Below are 21,990 nucleotides of genomic sequence, written 5' to 3'. Positions count from 1 at the left end.
AGTTTGTGGAACGTCTACAGTGAAACTTCATAAGGTGAACTAGCATGGCAAAATGTGAAGATATTTTTTGAAGGAATGACAGATCTATTAATACGTGAACAGTTCATATTCACGTGCTACACTGATATGTCACTATTCCTAAAAGAGATAGTATCAAAAGACGTGTACGAGATGATTATGCAGTCATCACAAAAGCTAAAGAAAATAAAAGCAATCAAGACATCAAGCTCCTGCAAGTCTTAAAAGGTAACATCTGGAATATAGGTCTTCGGGAACAAAAGGAAGCACAAAAAAAAGACCCTTCTCTGCAGAAAATTTGAAACAGTGCCCTGCAGAAAGTCGAGCACAAGACAAAAAAAAAGGAAATAGGACTTACAAAATAAAGAACTGGAAGATAATGAAGGGAATTATGCACCAGATCTATCAAGGCAGTTCTAATGGAAAGTTAAACAGATTTAGTACCAACAGAATATTCAAATCAGGTGACAAAGTTGGCTGTTTAGTAGACTGTCAGAGGATATCTAGGAGCAAAAAATATGGCCAACAGAACCACTAACAATTTCTATTGGCTGGCAGTCATCAAAGATGTGACTAGATTCTGCAGTTCCTGTGACATCTGTCAAAGAACAGTAACTATATGAAAAGTAGCCAGAGTGTCACTGGATGAGATGCTTCTCCTAAAAGAGCTATTCAGTGGAGTAGCTGTGGACTTGATCAGATCATTAGAATCTGTATCTGACAAGAGCAACCATTGCTCGTTGACAGTATTTGATATTTGACACATTACCCAGAAGCCATAGCACTGTCAAAGATAGAGATTTTGAGAGTAGCAGAATTCTCCTGGGAGTGTTCTGCATAGTAGGCTTTCCAAACAAAGTCTTGACAGAAAGACCTAATTTACTTAAGAACTGATACAAGTGGTAGGTAAATGCATCTAAGGCATTTGTTTACCATCCCAGATGTAGTTGTTTCTTTTGTTTGACCTTAAGCACAAAGCTACACAATGGGCAATTTGTGCTCTGCCCACTACGGGTATAGAAACCCGGTTTTTAGCTGTATGAGTATGCTGTACCTTTGGGAACATATGATTGGGACATGTACCTATAAGTAATATTATGTGCTTACTGAGAAGTCTCACAAATGAGCATTGGGTTTTCACCTTTCTAGTTACTGTACAGAAGAACAGTACAAGATCCAAAGCAGATAATGAAGAACTCTGAACAGGAGAAGAAGAGCCAAGAGCGGGAACACATACCATTATGTGTAAGATCTCAGTAGAAGAGTTTTTCTGAAGTGCAGGAATTGGTCAGCAGAATGAACTATAAAGTGAAAGTGGATGGAAAGACCAAGATCTACCACGTAAGTCTGTTGAAGAGATACTTTGAAAGGAACAAGATTTAACAGGTTAAGTTATTGAAGCACAGATAAACGTTGCAAGTGGGGCTGTCAAAGACAAAAAAGCCAGAAAATAATGACTTTGTCCAAAAACATGAAGAACTACTAGATCTTACACCGCTGGTGGAGATATACATATACATCAACATCAGCAAAAAAAATTTACTGGTAAACAAACGAAAGAGCTATGAGATATAATGTTACAGTATTCAAATGGCTACACAGATATACCAGACAAGATAGAACTTGTGCAACACAAGGTCTAGATCATAATCACGGATCCAGTCAAGGCGAAGCTCTACCAAATGCACTATGAAATGAGAGGCTTGATCAAGCAAGAAGTTGAGGTAATGTTAGAAGGTGAAATCGTTGAGCTTTCGAATTGAGCCTAATGTTTTGGCAGTGGTAATTATGAAGAAGATGGACAGCTCAAAATGCTTCTGGATAAGTTTTAGAAGCTGAATCTCGTGACCTTCTGACTTCACAATCAGACAGGAAGACCATATTAAGAAACTCAGTGAGGGTAGCAGGTCTGACCATCAGACTATCTAAGTGCTTCGTTGATTATTCTGTTCTAAACTTTGTTGGACACAAGGACAACTGACAGATAGCTATGGACGAGGAGCAGTTAACTCGCATACATCAGCTCCAACGATCAAGCAAAAAGTAAGCTCCTTCCCGAAGTTAGCAGGGTGTTGTAAGACGTTCATCCTAAACTACACTGATGTCGTTGCACCACTAACTACTCTGACCAAGAAAGGGCAACCCAATAAAATGAAATAGAAACAACCAAAGCAGATGACATTTCTGGACTTAAAGAACATATTGGGTAGTTCACCATTACTTGGAATGCTATACTTCAATATAACATTTATTGTTCAGACTCATGCATCAGACGTTGGAGTTGGAGCAGTATTTCTGGAAGAACATGTAGATGCACTGCTTCCTGTAATTGCGTAAGTAAAAAGCTGTTGTGTAGTGAGAAGAACTAGCCTGTGATTGAACGAGAGTGTCTGGCTATTACCCGTTCCATCCAGAAATTCCAGAACTACCTTTACAGGAAGGAGCTCATCATCCAAACTGACCATCAGTTCCTTGCATACATCCAGGGGTGCAACATCGACAGTGAAAGGATCATAAGGTGGATGTTGTATCTCCAGGACTACCAGTTTTACATTCGTGCCATTAAGAGGACCAAAAATGTTGATGCAGACTGTGCGAGGAAACTGTGTATACGAACCAAAAACAGTTTTTATATATAGTATTAAAAATATTGGAAATGTTTCTGAAAAGATGTTTATTGTTAGTTATACAAAACTGTTTCAGTTTCAGTTTAATGCGAGGGTTTTCATTTAAATAGTTCATATAGTACGAGTGACAAATTGTTAGTATTAGAAATTATAACTTATAACTGTTTAAAAATCATACATTGTGTAGCTCAGTAGTTATGAATTGGTGATTTTTATATTACTACATCATATTACTAGAGCTTTCTGAGGCCTTATCGTTGTTGGGATATAAATAGGCGTTGAATATTTAATTCTAGAGGTAGTTACATCTAGACAACGTGATTGCGATTTTAGTTATAAAAAGTGTATAGTAGAGAAAATATCCAGATAATATAGTGACAACAGACTGGAGGAGAATAATTAACCTTGGCAGGTGTATTTTAAAGTAATTGAACCAGACTTGACGAAAAGGAGACAATTATTTAAAATTCTGGATATGAATGTGATAACAAACAGTGTAACAAACATTTCAATAACTATTTGATTTAGTTAATATTTTATGTTAAAATAAGTGAACTTTGCATTGTTTGTATATTTTTGAAGATTATTTTCATCAAACAGTTGAAGGATAAATAATGTTTAGGAGTTTCTCAGAAGACTTCAACATACTCCAAGGAAAATGTTTATTTTATGAAACATAAAATCGTAACTAAACGTTTTATCAATTTCAGATTTCCAGCACTGAATTTTCCAATAAAACTTTTCACTTATTAAAAGTTAAAGTCTATATTATAAAGCGGTCAGAAGACGTGAATAAAAATATTCTATTGAAAATTTATTTTTACCTCTCAACTTTATTTGCGAGCATAGAAAGTCGATCTCTTTTTTTTTCATACATAAGCAAATTCGGGTTTAGAGTAAATTTCTTCAATTCTTAATTAACTTCTATATCAGGAGTCAAAATATGGTTTTAATATAAAACAACGTTAGAGCAAATCCACATTGCACTATCTGCTGTGTCCACCGAGAGGAATCGAACTTAGTTTCTAGCGCTGTTCCGCCGTTGGACTTTAATATAAAAGAAGAAAAAAATTTACTCAACAGTTTATCATTTTTCACATGCATAGTCAACAGATTTGTTACATTATCAATTTGTAACAGTGAGTCATATTTCCACGTAAAAAAGAAAGCCTGTCTTATGAAAACTTGGATTGAAAATACACTGCTTACAAATAATCCGCTACCTAATATACTACAAATTTACTGTGAGCATTGGCAGTAAGTCTAGTGACTTCAGGAGTTTCCTTCATTATGTGCTCAAGCTAAATGCTGACTTTAGAGAAGAATGTGTCTGATGTCTGCTTTTGTTAGCTAGCAGTCCGCTTCTTGCAATAACTATTTAACTACATGCATGTAAATACTTGAAATTTCAAACCTTTATGGATGTTTTGCATGTGTGTGTATAGGTACACCAAAACAGAAAATAATGCGCTATTCAACTTATGATTGGCTATCCTTACGTGGCGTACTAAGAACATGTCATGATTTACTACCATTTTTGAGAGCTGTACGACAAAGTGTGTATTTGTGTGTCTGTGTTTTCTCATAAAAAAGCTACATCAGGCTATTCGTTGTGTCCACCGAAGGGAATCGAACCCTTGATTTTAGCATTGTAAATCTGAAGACTTGCCACTGTCTCACCAGAGGACACGGTTCAAAATTTCACAGCAAAATTGGTTCCACGATCTGTGTTTATAACATAGCTTATAATGTTTATTTGAATCACCTCTTCCAGAAGATCAAATTATACATTCTAAAGGTGATAAGACTGTCTGAAAACACATCCTACTCTTCCTAGACTTTAAATGTATAATAATTGTAACATCATGAGAGCCCCCCACTAGTCCAGCGGTAGGTCTACGGATTTAAAACGCTAAAATCAGGGGTTCAACTTCTTTCGGTGGGCTCAGTAAATAGCTCCATGTGGCTCTGCTATAAGAAAAATACACACATACACAGCATGAGAAAAATGAATTTATAACTGACAGAAATATATCAATGTAGTACACAACATTGTCATTTAAATATTTATTTCATGCTTAAATTTCATCAGCAACAGTTGCTCTATATGTCAGAGAAATTTACGATTGTTGTAAATCTTAAACTATGCCGCACTACAGAAAATGTCTTAACGAAGTTTACTCTAGTTTCAAGACGTGTTAAGAATTAGTTTTCTGTACTTATATACTTATCTTAAACGGTCCGGCATGACCAAGCGTGTTAAGGCGTGCGACTCCTAATCTGATGGTCGCAGGTTCGCATCCCCCTCGCGCCAAACATGCTTGCCCTCCCAGCCGTGGGGGCGTTATAATGTTACGGTCAATCCCACTATTCGTTGGTAAAATAGTAGCCCAAGAGTTGGCGGTGGGTGGTAATGACTAGCTGACTTTCCTCTAGTTTTACACTACTAAATTAGGGACGGCTAGCACAGGTGGCGAAATTCAAAAAAACAAACTTATTTTAATGGATTTTTCACGCTGAAAAACAATTAAGCATAAAGAGGTTAATTAATAATTCTGTGACGTTTTTGTCTTTTGAATATTAAAATGTAGACCAACTCACTGCTCTATAAATTTAGTGTCTCGTCATTGAAATAAAGTAGTAATCCTGCTTTACTAAGAAATAAATTAATTTCAAGCTGACGTTGTACCTGAAATATCTGTATTTATAGGTTAATTTCATGAAGAATTTAAGTTTAGGGAGCATATGTGATTTGCTTACCTTCGCTTTTGCCAATGGACACCTTTATCGATGTACAAGGAAGGTAACATAGCACATCATGCTAAAATTCAAGGTTTCTGCTTGACTTGTCTAACAACAAGCTTGTGCATCTAGTCAGACACTGCACATGAGATAGAGATGACGACATTAATGGTAAAGATTTACACTCTACAGTCGGATAAGAAATATCGCTGAATGTCAAAGCGACAGCTTCTTGTATAGACTTTATTTTCCTAATCTCATCCTGAGTTCCTTCTCAACCTCACATATGAAGAGTAATGTCTGCAGTGATCATCTCTTGTGTGGATTTTGCGTGAAAACTGGTAGACAGAGCGGTACAAAACAGTCTAGAGACCCATGTGAGGATATGACTTTCTGCCAGCATCCTTCCAATATCTAGAAAAATCACATCAGTACCCTCTTGGAAAGAAACAGCTCATACTGGTGCAATAGCAATACTGATAAATTCCAAAAAATACACAGTCAAGTCCAGGCTGAGTGAACAAATATAAAGCACAACCAGCCCGATCAGTGTACAAACATCAATCATAATTTACAGAAAAAAACTGTTAAAAGCTGTGTTAAACTCAAAATACAAATAATGAAATGACTCGCAAAAAAAAAATAAAATTAGACCATCAACTGGCTTGCTGTATTCAACCAGACATGTATGGACTCATACAACGCAACACCAGTCAAATCAACTGTAAGAACGAAAAGGAAATGATGATCCAACAAAAAAACTAGATAAACTAAGGTGCTAATAACAAAAAAGATGCCAACACGATGAATCATCAGCCAACCTCATAATTAACAGAGCAGACCGAGAATTAAACACTGAAAAGGTACATTTGCTCAACAAAAGACACAACTTCGCAGTAACATCTAGAAATATTCCATCCATCGAAATGAAAGCCGTCTGGAAGACTAGTGATTCATTCTACACAAACCGAAAATATCAACAAAATAACGGAAAACAACCACCAGAAAAAAGACAACTTCGACAACAATTCCATTGACAGTAATCAATCTATCTTTCCAGGTAGAACCGAAAACATCTATTTCCCTGAAACACTTCAAAACAGTGTCTCAAACAACTTTTTCAAAGAATTTTCACGCAAAATTATAAACATAATTGCATAGAAACAAATACTAAAAAAAAAACCTAACGCGGAAAGATATTAATTCCATAAACAACCTAAAACAAGACAACAACATCACAATTCTAAAAACAGATGAAGGCAATGCCATAGTAATAATGAACACAAATGAATACATTCAAAAAATGAATAACATCTTGTCAGATACAAACAAATTTAAACTAATACACACAAATTCAACAAAAACACTTGATAACCAAATAAACAAAATACTGCTACAAACGAAAACAACAACAACACGATTTCAGAAAACTTTTATTATTACCTACGTAAGACCAACTTATGCACACCACAACTATACGGCATCCCCAAACCTCACACTACGACCCGTAACGTCGATCTATAAATCATTTAACTACAACCTCGATAAATATATTGCGTGTGCGTTTCCGAAATATATAACATCAGCCAGCTCCTTTTTCAAAGACTCTTTCAACTTTAAATACATTCTTAATCAACTAAATCATAAAGCCTTAATGGCCAGTTTTGATGTAACCTCCCTCTTCATAGAAGTCCCTAACACTGATGCCTGCAAGATAGCTTTAGAACTTTATATCCAAGACCATAACCATTGATACACATTCCCAGCAACCAACTAGCAACCCTTACAGAATTCACTAAACCAAAATTAATTTTATGTTCAATGATCAAAACTACCTACAAATAAACGGCCTCAATATGGACAACCCCGTGTTACCAATTCTAGCCAAAATTTTCATGACACAAATTGAATCTCAAGCGATCACTCCCACCACTATACTGGTACAGGTATATTGCAACAATAGCTGGTTTTCATATGTATATAGAACACACACTTAGTTTTTACAACCACGTTAACCCTATACACCTCAACAATAAGTTCACCTGTGAATACGAAAAACTAACCAAATAGCATTTCTCAACATCAGGATTACTAGAACCGATACACAACTCAAAACAGAAATTCACAGAAAAAGTTACCCATACTGGACTATACATTCCCTGGGACTCAACACACGAAACAAAACAAAAATTCAGTATATTAAGAAACCAAATAAACACAGCCACAAAACTATACTCACCCAATAAATTTAACGATGAAATCAACAAAATAAAACAACACTTCATTAACATCAACAAATTCCCTCTGGAAACTGTTGAAAAAATTATATATATATATATACACACACACGTATCTAGATCAACAATACAGTTAACAACCTACAAATAATAATACACCCCAATATACAATAAACTAAAAACCTTACACTGCTTCATACCATATATTCCGGATATTAGCATAAAAAATAACCATCATTTGGAAAAAAAAACAACAACTTATAACAAAACACAACATTCCAGTAAACACTAAATTTATTTTAAAAAACAGGAACAAAACTAAAGTCCGTACTATGTAAATATTACACTGGCAAACACAACTCCAACGTTATTTATAAAATACAATGCAGCAACTGCCACGACTTCTATATTGAAGAAACAATCAGAAAAATGGAAACCAGATTCAAAAAACAAAAAATAACACCTTCATACGTTTTTGAAAATTGCAAATCAAATAAACATAACATAACCATAGAAAACATCCATACACTAAGTAGCGAAGGAAAACAAATGCAAAATCAAAGAAGCACTACCTTTACACAACTCAAACCAAAATTAAACCAATATAAAGGAATATCTTTATACCTATACTAATTAATAACCTAACACCTAAATGGAACGCCCCCTACAATTTCGAACCCGTTTAAACACTCATCTCTAAACCATGTGCCCAGCAACAGTCAATTACTAACTCTCTTTGTTAACCTGAAGATTACCTAAGAAGGTCGAAACGTTGTTATGTATTTTATGTTAGTTAAAGTGCTAATACCCATACAAGCCTTCTTGAGAATATAGGTATCAGTAAGAGAGATCATAGCTGTACTAACCGTCAGAAGTATGTAAGATGGCGGTTAGACTGCGTCATTATCAACAATGGTCTGCTTCAAGGATCACCACTCTTGCAAGCTCTCTTCAACGTCTACGCCATGGATCTAGACTTCCTTGACAGAACAACCAGATGCTTTGCGATAATTTACATGTGGTATTCCGATGTACAGAAGTGTTTCTAGCAAAGCTGAAACTTAAAGCAAGATGGAACCATTTGTCAGCACAGTGAAGAAATTGTGCAATAAAATAGAAGTAATTATAAATCCTGCCAATGTCATAACCATATTCTGTACATTTATTAAAAGACATGTTTGACGATCACAAACCATCAACATTTGCAGGTACTACCATCCTTTTATAATTAACCATGAAAAATATTGATATAATCTGTGTGTAACTTCTGACATATAACTCAACTTCACTAGCCATATTAACATTATGATAAACAAAGTTTCTAAAGTCATTAGTGTACTAAATATTGAAACAGAAAATACAACTGACGAATATCCAAAGTACTATCAACTTCATTCTCAATTTTACAATACCAATTATGAGTACAACCCAGCTAGATAGGATTATAAAGATACAAGATACAAGTCAAAAGTATAATTCAACCGCTCTATACAAAGCTTTATTACACCTCACATGTTTAAACAGTATCGTGGAATACCAACAGCATTTACAAGTAAAATTCTTCACTGGCGCCCTGTAGTGCAAAGATTATGCTTTTCACCATCGATCTTCTGCCCTTTCAGTTGGCATATTCCAACTCCACGACGATCCCACAGAAACCAATTAAGCAGATTATTGTCTAAAAATCGTGTTATGAGTGTCAAGGGTGAACATGTGCTATACATCCACCAGTGAAGACATAACGTCCTTCCACCTTGGCTCGGCATGTCTTGGTAGTTAAGGCCCTCGATTCGTAATCTGAGGGTCGCGGGCTCGCATCCCTGTCGCACCAACCATGGTCGTTCTTTCAGCTGTGTGGGCATTATAATGTTATGGTCAATCCCACTATTCGTTGGTAAAAGAGTATTCCAAGAGTTGACGGTGGGTAGTCATGACTAGCTGCCTTCCCTCTAATCTTACACTGTAAAATTAGGTACAGCTAGCGCAGATAGCTCTCGTGTAGTTTTGCGCGAAATTAAAAAAGCAAAAAAACGTCCACCTTAATCTAAGAAAATTGTTATAAGATTTTCAACATATATACCAATATTAATAATGACTTAAAAGAGGTAATATTTTGGCCCGGCATGGCCGAGCGCGTTAAGGCATGCGCTCGTAATCTGAGGGTCGCGGGTTCGCATCCGAGTCGCGCTAAACATGCTCGCCCTCCCAGCCGTGGGGGCGTTATAATGTGACGGTCAATTCCACTTTTCGTTGGTAAAAGAGTAGCCCAAGAGTTGGCGGTGGGTGGTGATGACTAGCTGCCTTCCCTCTAGTCTTACACTGCAAAATTAGGGACGGCTAGCACAGATAGCTCTCGAGTAGCTTTGTGAGAAAATTCAAAACAAACAAACAGGTAATATTTTAGTCACTTTAAAAAAGTTTTTATTTATATGTGTTCGATTTCATTTTATTTAATAAATTTGGCAACTGTGTTCAGCTAAAATTTGATTCTTTACTTTTAAGCAAGGTAAATACAAATTTCTATAACCTTCTTTTAAGTTTTATTAAAGGTCGTTTGAGCGTAATTTTTTTTTTCATACACCATTTTTCAGATATAACAATGATTTATTAGCATTTTGCTGACTTTTTTATTTTCAACTTTTATTTAAATGGCCTACGTGAAATGAACAATTTTTTTTATAAAAAATTATGGGTAAATTTTATTTAATTTGAATTATTATCAGTGAACTATGAGGTTGCTAGTAATCTTTATTACGTTCTAACACTAACATTTGAATACCGGTACTTTTCTCATAAAATTACTACGAAATCGCTGGGCCCGCCATGGTCACGTCGGTTAAGGCGTTTGATTCGTAATCTGAGAATCACGGGTTCGAATCACCGTCGTACCAAACATGCTCGCCCCTTTTATCCGTGGGGGCGTTATAATGCACAGTCAATCCCACTATTCGTTGCTAAAAGAGTAGCCCAAGAGTTGGCGGTGGGTGGTGTGAGACAAGCTGCCTTCCCTCTAGTCTTACACTGCTAAATTAGGGACGAATATCGCAGATAGCCCTCGAGTAGCTTTGCGCGAAATTCAAAAACAAACAAACAAACAAACAAAATAGCTGTTGGTAACGCCGTGCCGTGGAATCAGCTGTCCATTTATGTCGCTTTAAATTCACGAAGCATGCGTGCAGTATTTGTTTGATTAACGAGAATATGGCGTCTCACTTGTGGTTGTGTAGAAAGATCTATCTGATGTTGCTTCTAATTTTCGTACTTTATTCTGATGTTACTAGCCAAAACCAAAAGGAAACTACCGGCAAAGTGCTTGTGAATGGCAAAGAAAGTTTTAATGACTCTGCCAACGGCAGTGTAAATAGGTAAGAGTTCTTAATCACATATAAGCGGCAAATTCACTTAACAGTAAATTTATCATAGTAGAGTACGTATCTTTTAAGTTATTTATTGGTACACGAAGCTAAGAGTAAGATTCACATGACTACTGTTACTCAATAACTGTGTTAGTGTATAGAAAGGAAAATTGTTAGTCTGTTTATGTATAGTGTGTTTGTGTGTCAGTTATTTCAAATTTATGTCTATATAGTGACCAACAAAGTTCAGTTTTGATAAGTTGTGTGATGTATGAGTGTCACCGTTTTGGAATTGATATTGTGATGATAGTTCAAGTTGCGAGTCTTGTGACATTTAGTGTTTTCTATTATTATTAGTTGATAATAAGTTTTTGCACAAAAAGTAGGCAGTTTTATATCATTTATAAGGTAGGTTAAGTTTGATTAAAATAGTAAAGATTAGAATGACACACAGCTTGTACATGCAGGAATTGATCCTAATTATTTGGAATACAGAGTAAAGTGAAGGTTATGCTTATTAGATGTGGGTCATTTTTAAAAGCAGTTTTAAATATTAATGATATAAATGTCCCACAGAGATAAAACGTGCTTGAGAATTACTGTGTGTCTATATATATCACCTATTCTACTGACATACTCAAAAACTGTAATTGTAACAGATCAGGGTGATTCACTAGCAGTGTTAGAAAGAAAATTAAAGGTAAACATTAGAAACTAAAATGAAAAACTTGGATTATAAAATGTGAAGTGAGTTGATTTAAAAAGGATATTGAAAAGCATATGGAGAAAAAAATTCAGTTGAAAGCTGTAAAACCAACAGAATGTAGATGCATTAATGTAAGCAAAATGTTAAAATGGGAAGAGGGCATTTGAGGGATGCTGATTATGGAATAATTAAGTTGCCAAATTTTTCTTCAGTTTGTGCTGGGTAAGATGCAAACATTATTCCAGATCTTGAGAAATTGTTAGGGGGAAATAGAATTCACATATAAAATTGCCTAAAATTTATGTGTCTGAAAATGATAAAGTATAAACATTGTCTTCAAACATCGTGTACAGTAATTTCAATTAAGTGACTCTTAATTTTAAACTTTGAACATAGAAATTTATTACACAAGGCATTTTATGTTTTGTTTAATGTTTAGAAACAATGAAAGATTTATAGGTTGAAAACATTAGGGAGCAAATTAGAGTATAACTAGAAAATCTGACCATATAAATACACTAACATAAAATAAAAAAAAATGTAACCCTTTGTGTTTTTTTATATCTTGAATTTCAACAAGGATATAACTGATATTTTATATATAAAACCACTCCTTCTCCTCCATTTAGTATTCTATCCCAACTTAATAATCTATAACCCTGTATTTCAAAGAAATCTCTTTCATCAAAATTCTTTATATTTATCCAAGTGTCAGTTATTCCAGTTACATCAAACTCCTCCATGTTAACCAGTGCTCTAAAGCAATGTTTCTCAACTTCAGATTGAATAAATCAGGGTTGGTTTGCTTTTACAAATTTAGGAATTTGGTTCACGTATTGCACTGTTCCTTAGTATTTCTGAGTCTGCATTTACTCCCACCTTTCCAGATTTTATTAGTGGAGCTATGGAGTCTTTACTGCACTCAGTTTCCAGTCAGTGGGGTGGTGGACAGTATTTTTTTTTTCATCAATGTGTTAGAGTGTGTTTCTCCATTCTTGGAGAAGAGGGTGAAGTTGACTTATTGGATGTTTTTTCCAGATGTCAGTGTGAGTGGCACTAGTCTCTGCAGAAGCCTACTTGTAATTCCAGTTCAGATTTGACACAAAGCTATCCATTTGGGTTGTACATGGCCCTTCTCTTTGATCAGTGTTGGTTTCATATATTGTTCATGGAAGGAGGTCCACTATTTCCTCATAATTCTGAATGTGAAGTGGACCTATCTTAGGCTCTTGGTTGAGCACAGATTCCATATCCTCTCCATAATTCTAGAGTCAAATGGAATACTCCTTGTCCAGTTAATTGGAAAGTGAGGATAAATGTTCATTATTTCATACTGGATGAGTTCTGTTCCTTTGGTTGAGTACAGCATATATGATCCTGTCATTCTGAGTCTGGGATGTTGTCTTTTGGACTTCTTCAAGTGAAGAAAAAGTTATCCACTTCAGTGTTCCTTACTATCTCTTTGTGATTTCAATGGTGCAAAATGCATCACTCTTTGGCTACAGGTTGAGATCCAATCAAAAGTAGTATGTATACATCTATGAAATATGGGATATAGTAACCAAGACCATTTAATTCCAACCCCATGTTGTGGAACCTCAACTATCTAGCCAGGACTGGTCTATGATGATGATTACTCATTACTTTTCTATTTTTGATACAGGAATTAAGTTCCAGCTGAAAAGCATTCCTGTTCTTAATGTAGTGTGGTTTCAAAACTTGTGTAACACTCTTATCTTGGTACAACCCTATTGTATGCAGACATTTTCTGTATGGATCATGCTTGCACTGGCCTTCTCAGTTTGGGATTCTCGCTGTATTGTCAGTAGAAGTAAGAATGTTTTGGAAGTTAACATTTCCTTAAATTGAACATGTATTTTCAATGATACTTCCACTGACACTCTCCTGTTCTGCTTTCCCACTAAGAGCCAGTGTTAGTGACTGGGATAGTTTAAGTCTCAAAAAAGTGATTACATAATCTGTGTGAGGTGTTCTTGATCTACAGAAGAGATCAAGTGGGTGTAAACTGAACATTCTCCATTTTTTCTAAAGAGTTAACATTTTCCTAAAGTGAAAATATATTTCTAATAATAATTACCTTCACTGACAATATAGTTATTCTTTGACATCAGCTTTGCTTATCTAAGCATTTGCCTCATATGTTCCAGTATTTTATATTCTACTTAACAACATCTAATTTGTAAATTTCTCTACCTCATCAATGTGCCCTCTATTCTGTAGATTCACACACCTTATGCAACATTAAAGAACAGTTAATCAGTTTTGCAAAAAATGAATTTATAAAATTGTAAATAGAAACATAATATAATGTATAGAACATTAAATGTACATCTTATTTCACACCTAAGTGTCCAAAATATTGGCAGTAACTGCTGCCAACCACGTTGCCATCTCTCCAGGTAACAGTTCAAAATTAGTGCCAATTGTGGATAATCTTAGTAGCTTAATCATAACAAAGACTGAGCTAGTTTGGTGGCAATGGGAGTTGAACTCTTGAGATCCTCAAATTGTGAACAAGGGCATGCTGACCTCATGCTGAATAGGATTAACACAACTGAAAATGGAAGAATGAACTGGGTTTTGATACCACAGCAGACCATAGATAGCCTATAACAAACATCAGGGTAATATCTGAATTTACTTAGATTTTTGGAATAATCTGAAACCCTAATTATAAATAGATGATTAATTTTGTGATATTAATTGGTTAGACTACATAACACTAATCAATGTAATCATTGCTCATTGGAAAATGTATTAAATTGCTCAGTTCTACACTTATAGGTATAGTATATTTCTAAAGTACAAAAACAAACTGAGTGTGGAAATACTGATAAGGAACTGGAAAAGGGGTAAAAATATTTTATACAGATTATATTTGAATAAGTAACTGATCATAACTAGTTAAAAATCCTGTAAATGCTGAGTGAATTCAATTAAAATATAAATTATTAGCATTTCATAAAATATGTTTTAAATATCCATTGGTGGTAGTTGGAATAAGAAATTAGTATAGTTATGAAGTCAGAAATTGTAGGTAACATAATTTGTTAACATACTGTAGTATCACAGGCTTTGAGTCGGACATAAATGACTTCAAATTTTGAATGAAACCCAAAATTATTTAAGAGATAAGAATTATCCCAAAATTGTATGTCCAGTTCTATAATTGTTATTTATAGATTTAAAGCAACGGTTACATTTTATTATTATTCTGCCAAAAACATTCAGGATTCTAATTTCACTACAGCTTCAGTACTGAGCTGTGAACTGGAATGCTAGTGAAGGTTGTAATTTAAACTTACTGAACTATGAAATGAGAAAATATTGCATCTAAATCTATTTTATATTATATGTGAAAGTTATGTAACACTGTGCTCCATGACTAATTATTCAGTTTTTAATTACTCTCTGTATGTTATTGCATATACTATTTAATGTAGGTCATCAATTAATGCTATTTGACAAGTTGCAACACAATATAAAAATTCCGATACAGTGTGAGGGATAGTACTTTACTTAGGGTTTATCTAAGCACTGTGTCATTTGAAGACACCATGTAACCTACCTGCATTGTGTATGTATAAGTCACTCTTGTAATACATTACTTCCTACATTTTTAAACAAATATTGAGCTCCAGGATAGTTAAAACTTGTCAGGAGAAACAGATTATAATATTACTGTGTGATATGCAACTGTCGAACAATCTCCTGTCTGTAAATAGTGAGATTTCCTTAGAATTATTTTTGGTATTGTTTTCTTACTTTTTCCCATATTTATAGAATGATTTCAGTTGCCTTAAAGGTTTCATGTTCTGAGAATTTCATACAAGGTTTTAAATAAGAAACCTTGAGGTATGATACTTTTTCTGAAAGTGAATATTTGAAGATATGTTTTTAATGGGCACATTAATTATTAAACATCAAGTATCAATTGTTAGTAGTATATTCTTACATGAATATAATACAGCTTTGTCAGTGTTTTGATAACCTCCATAGGATTTTTCTGTTTTGGAGGATGTGAATGATTAGTAGGTACTTTTACATTTGATTATAAAATATAGAAACCTTTTGGCATATCAAGAGTGGCCTAACTCGCAACATTTCTCGTTATATCAAACTCTAAATTTACCCATATACCTCCCAACTATTCATCAACAATATTCTTATACCCTTTAAAGTTGCATCCTTTACCACTCTACTAGAGAAATAAAAATCCCTAAGCTGAGGATATTTTTAGTTTTTACAAAACCTAAGTTTATTACTTTTTACTCTGCTGCTGTGAAAATTAACACAAACACGTGCAAGTTTGTTGCATTAATTCTATCAATTCACTCCATTTCTGGAATCTGTTTAGTAGTAATCTTCTGAACTTTTATCAACAACTGTATCCTTCACAAGATAAAGGACTCAAACTGCACACAGTACCCTGAATTAAACTTGTCTTATGTCAAGTATATTGGAGTAATATTTATATTGTATTTGTGTATGAGATTGTATATACAGGTATATTTTAAGCATGTACTAGTAAGAAAAACTGATATGGAATAATGTTAAATTTCAGAGCGGAACACTCACTACCAGCTCTAGTTGTTGGATTGAGAGGAGAAGGAAAGAAGGTATCTGTATCAGCTAATGGAGCAACACTTATTCCAGCCAACCAAGAGATTATATTGAGGTTCTTTGGAGCAAATTTTACAAAGCACACTGCTATACGATTTACAACCATCAAGCAGACAAAAGGCAGTAACTGTAATTATTTATCAACCACAAAAGTAGTATACCTACAAGAAGAAGGACTCTTAAACAACAATGCAATATTTCTTAGAGTCACTTTACCAGATATGGAATCTGCAGATGACTTCTACTATATTTGTGTGAATGATAATCAAGAATCTGACCATGCAGGATATTGGATTCATCAAGGAGATGATCCTTGGATGCGCATCCAGACAGAAAGTAGTGTTCTTCCCCTTTGGTTACAAATCTGTTTAATAATAGTTCTTCTTGTTTTGTCTGGGTTGTTTAGTGGTTTAAATTTAGGTTTAATGGCCCTAGATAAGACAGAGCTAAAAGTTATTGAAAGTGTTGGTTCATCAAAAGAGAAGAAGTATGCACGGTCAATTTCTCCATTACGATCTAGAGGAAATTATCTGCTTTGTTCTTTACTGCTTGGTAATGTATTGGTGAACAGCAGCTTAACTATATTATTGGACAACATTTCTTCAGGGCTCATTGCTGTAATTGGATCAACTATTGGTATTGTTATATTTGGCGAGATAATTCCACAGGCAATTTGTTCCCGTCATGGACTTGCTGTTGGTGCAAGAACGGTATTCCTCACAAAGTTTTTTATGCTTGTAACATTTCCATTATCATTCCCTATCAGCAAGATCTTAGATTGGATTCTGGGTGAGGAAATAGGCAAAGTGTATGATAGGGAGAAACTGATTGAATACATTAAAGTAACCATGGCTTATAACAAGTTAGAAAATGAAGAGGTTAATATTATCTCTGGTGCTCTTGAACTGAAAAAGAAGACGGCATCTCAAATCATGACCAAGATAGATGATGTATTCATGATTCCAAATGACAGCATATTGGACTTTGAAACAATGTCTGCAATTTTAAAAAAGGGATACACTCGCATTCCAGTTTATGATGGAGTCAGAAACAACATTGTTTCTCTCCTGTTTACTAAAGATTTAGCTTTTGTGGATCCTGAAGACAACACACCAGTCAGAACTCTTTGTGAGTTTTATAACCATCCAATCAATTATGTGTTTGAAGATGAAACATTGGATGTGCTCTTGGAAGAATTTAAGAAAGGTAATGGATAGTTATATAAATTACATTTTAAGTTATAATGTGTATAAAATAAAGTTAATTAAAGTTGAGTTTTTAAGAAGGGCAACATTAAAGAAAAAACTAGAAAATAGTAAGTAAAAAGAATGGACAGTTGGAAAAAATATCTTCAGAAAATAGTTACTAAAAACAAAAGACTGTTCATTATTATTTTATGATTATGGTATAATATTCTCTGTAAATGTTGGCAAAGAAGCATGGCTTGCTGGATTTTAGAAAGGAAGAGGCATAATTCCTGATAGTACAATAGGATATAGTAAATTGTTCAAACAGTCCAAGTGCGACTAGGCTACTAAAAGGTCGAAAAACAAACAAACTTACTTTCAGTAGTCTAATGTTGAAGATAATTTCAGCTAGTTTGTTCAACAATTAAAAAAATATATAACTGTCTTCATCACACCTTTCTTGGTTATATATCATTTTATATAATTATTACAAATTCATATCACTTGATGTAATTGTCAAACAGAAACTCTAAATCATTGTAATTACTGCCATCAAAACAGGCAGATGGAATAAATAGTAATAATCTAATATTCATTTGGGGTCTATGCAAACTCCATGTTAGCATTGACCATCACTATACATGCAGTTCACCCTGTAGCATATGAAACAAATTTCTACAGATTTATTTCACTGTACAGGCTGTTGTAGAAGGTAATTCATCAATGTAGCATTGTATCATCTTTTTTGTTTGCTTATAACATCATCGTGATAAATATGTTTGCATGTCCCATTCTTCAACAAAGGTTCCCTGTGATCACTGCTTATAATGCCCTATTTGATAGAAACCTTGTTTGATAATTATTTAAATAACCTGTTTATTGGATTTTTGATTCATAACCTATTATAAGGATACATCTGGTTTTGGGTCTAGTCAAGGGTGAAACTCTGCCAGTGCTTACTGCTACTGAATACCAGAACTTATTTTTTGAGGCAGTACTAGTATCAGGACTTATTTGATCTCCTTTTCAGATGTGTGTGTGTTCCATTGTTCCATCAGGAAACATTCATTTATTGGCATCTAAATTATCATTTTTTATGTTTTCATGTTGATTATTCTTCTTTTCCCAAAGTGGATCCTTTTCTCCCAGTTTGAATATCTCTACTTTTTTTTTTTTTTAAGAATTTCAACCATGGGTCTAACAAGCCGCAGAATGGCTTACAGTATACGTTTTCAGTTTCCTATAAGTTTAATTTTGCACTATTGTGGTAATCTCATCATATATAGGTGCATAAGAAAAGTGACAATTTTTGATACACTGATTGCATAAGGAATGATGTAATACATCTTATTTGCACACTGGGAATAATGTAAGTTTGTAATTCATTGATTTGTCAACATATTTTCTATAGAGTACATATATTCTTTTATTGTTCATATTGCATGCAAACCCATTCACATGTCAGGTTCATTCCATAAGTCTCCATTTCCACAAATATATGGACAATTAGCTTCTTCTTGCTCAGTCACAAGAATCTTCCATGTGGTTATCACCCACTCCCCCATCCCCTGATAAGAGCTGGCTTGTTGAGTTCTCCATGTCTTTACCCCAACTTCTTAAAAAGCTTATCTGTAAATCTCTTTTTTTTAAACACATATTTAGGGTGGACTTAGTCATTTTCATTAACTGTTCATGTCATGGAGTTTGCATTTGTCAAAGCTTTCATGTCTCCTGTTCTTCCTGCATGAAAGATTGATTGTATTGCTTTTATGACCTCTGGTGTTACAGGAGCTCCTTATTCTTCTCAAACATGCACATGCATCTTCATCAGAGAAACCTGGTTAATTAATGAAACATGTACAGATACTTTTTGCCATATTTTGTGTCTTTATCTCTCCATCTCTTCACTAATGTCTCTCTTTCTCTTTTGTTGAAGGAAGGTTGGGTAACAGTTTTGGATATCTACACTCATTCTGGTGTATTGTCTGCAGAGGAATGGTCCCTTCATAACAACATTTGATAAATCTTGTTAGCTGCTCATTGAATTTGGCATTGTCTTCAGTCTTGTCTGTTTAGTCATCATGTGATGATCTATTTAGCCAACTCTGTTGTTGTTTCATGCTTACTAACAAGGAAGCAGTTGATTTTTGGACCTCTCTTTTGTAGCTCTGGATTTTCTTTTTATGGCTTGCAACCACCACATTCAATTGTTAGCCTTTCATGTACCAGGAGCTTTAAACCTGGCTGTGGGTCAACTGGATTCTTTCCATAAAATAGTGTTTCTATCTGGTGTTTCAATGGATTTTAACCTACTCTTGGCATTCTCTCATCAATATCTTTGTAACTCATCTCAGTGCCAGACTTCCTCTTTTCTGGTCACTTTTCCTGGTCTCTGCAGTTTTAACACAAGATTTTATGAGACAGTATTAGACAACTCATTTTCATTACGTTATTGTTTTCCTTGACTTCTTCCCATGATTCTTCGTCTTATTTGTTACACCCCATGACAGGTCCTTCTAATTGCTCTTTAGCCATCTCAGTCATCATTTCCAATCCTGCATTTCTTGATGTGTGGGGATCCTCTTCCATCTTGGGAACTCTTTTATGCCAATTCCAGATGTTCCTCTTTTTGAGGTATAACTTCTTCATCTTAATGCATGAGATTTATCTGGTTCCTTGCAAGACAGGCAGGGTGCCTCATTTTCTGACTGATGCTTTTCAACCTTCCACCCTTATTTTTTATTGCTTACTATGGTTTACTGCTGCTAGATCATTCACTGCTTCCTTCCTGCAGACTGTCAAACCCTTTCTCATCTCATTTCTTTTTTCACTTGGCTTTCTGATAGCATTTTATCCATTTGTATAGTTGCCAGTCATGAAACGTCTTTTTTAATCAAAAAATTATGTTTGTTCTCTAACCATTCTTTTTAATTTTCTCTAACTCTTACAGAACTTTTTTTTTTAGCTCTTCTCATTAGTTGTCTTTCTAGTATGGTCCCTCTTCCAAAGTAGAACCTCTTATTCTCAGGTTTGCCACATGTTCCTTGTTTGAACCTTTGGTTTCCTGTTCCATGTATCATTTCTCTTTAAAGATATATTTGTTTCCTTATTCTTGATTGCAAAAGAAAAAAGCTCTAACATTTTGCCTTAGAGACATCCCACATACTGTAGGTTTATTTTATTTCCAGACAACTCTTTTTTTCACAGGACTTTGGGCTGCCCAGAAGGGAAGTTAACTTCTTTATATAGTAGTTTGATCTTCATTGTCTTTTGTGTCCTGTTCAGGCAGTTCAGTATTAACTTGTTCTTAGATTTATTCTTTCTTGCCATGGGATCCCTTATCTTTGTGAAACTTGTTATCTACTGCTTTAACAGGATGGTTTTCTCAACTCGTTCATTTTATATATACTCGGTAGGAGAAGGTATATTTATTAGATAACTTTCCACCACGATTTTTATCATGCAGTTTCTCTTCCCTCATACTATTAATGTTCTCTGGCTGAGATGTTGCAGGCAGGGATGTGAATAATCCATAACACACTTGTGTCATATTACTTACATCAGATAACAGTTGTTCCTGCATCTGAGTTTTGTCTCCATCAGATCATCATTCTCCAGTTTTCTAAGAGACTCTTGGATAGTAAGTATTAATTACTTTATTATTGATTTATTTGTAGAGCTGCTTTGTTATCATCATCATATGTCAATATATATATATATACTAGAAATTATGAAACCCATAAAGTAGCCTGTGATGTCTCGCAGGGAATTTGCTTCTATCACAAAATCTGCATTGAGCTAAGAAGTATATAGTGTTATGCCTAATTGCCTTTGGCTTGCACCTTTGTCTTTCTTTAAAATCGCTTCAGCAGTGTCTGTATATATTTTCTCTTTGAAACCATACTTCACAATAAAAGAAAAAAATAACATTAGATGTGTGTATTTTCCTGTCTGCATGCATGACTAGTGTCTGTTGTCCTTAGTGTTCATAGAGACTTGAATATGGAGGATATATTACACTTCTATTGATAAAGGGTTATAGTCTAATGATGATTACATTATAGACTGGTGCAATATTTATTAATACTTGTAGGGGTGGGAGCTTCATCCAAGATTTGTGGCAGTTGCAAAAATCTTTATGGCAGTAGTGTGAGATAATAACTTCTTGTTGTGCCAAAAGGGGAGTATCCATCTGAAATATGTTTTCAGGTAGAGAGAATGTAAAGTTTTCATTATAGTTTAAAATATGCAATACACACATCAGTTTACTCAGTTTTTAATTGTACATGTTGTGACAGAAGTGATTATTCAGTTGTTTAAAATTAACATTTTACTTTGAGACAAACAATAATTAACTACACATGAAAATTGAATAGTATATTATGTGAAATGTAATAAAAGTAAATCTTGCATTTTATGATCAAACCAAACCAACAAATTTCTAGTTGTTTTATGAAAGTTAAGCCAAACAGT

At 34.4% G+C, this 21,990-nt stretch overlaps 1 protein-coding gene across 1 annotated transcript in view; it reads left to right on the top strand.

The window, feature by feature from the left end:
* Window positions 1-10,757: 10,757 nt before the first annotated feature.
* LOC143255701 (unextended protein-like) overlaps window positions 10,758-21,990 on the top strand; it is a 28,355-nt gene continuing 17,122 nt past the window's right edge. The window contains exons 1-2 of the mRNA XM_076511767.1: window positions 10,758-10,989; window positions 16,272-17,536. Coding sequence (XP_076367882.1) covers window positions 10,826-10,989; window positions 16,272-17,536 — 1,429 coding nt within the window. The 5' untranslated portion in view covers window positions 10,758-10,825. The remainder of the gene's footprint in view (window positions 10,990-16,271; window positions 17,537-21,990) is intronic.

The sequence above is a fragment of the Tachypleus tridentatus genome, chromosome 7 (genome assembly GCF_004210375.1).
Source record: "Tachypleus tridentatus isolate NWPU-2018 chromosome 7, ASM421037v1, whole genome shotgun sequence".
NCBI lineage: Eukaryota > Metazoa > Arthropoda > Merostomata > Xiphosura > Limulidae > Tachypleus > Tachypleus tridentatus.
This window is presented reverse-complemented; position numbering and strand designations above follow the sequence as displayed.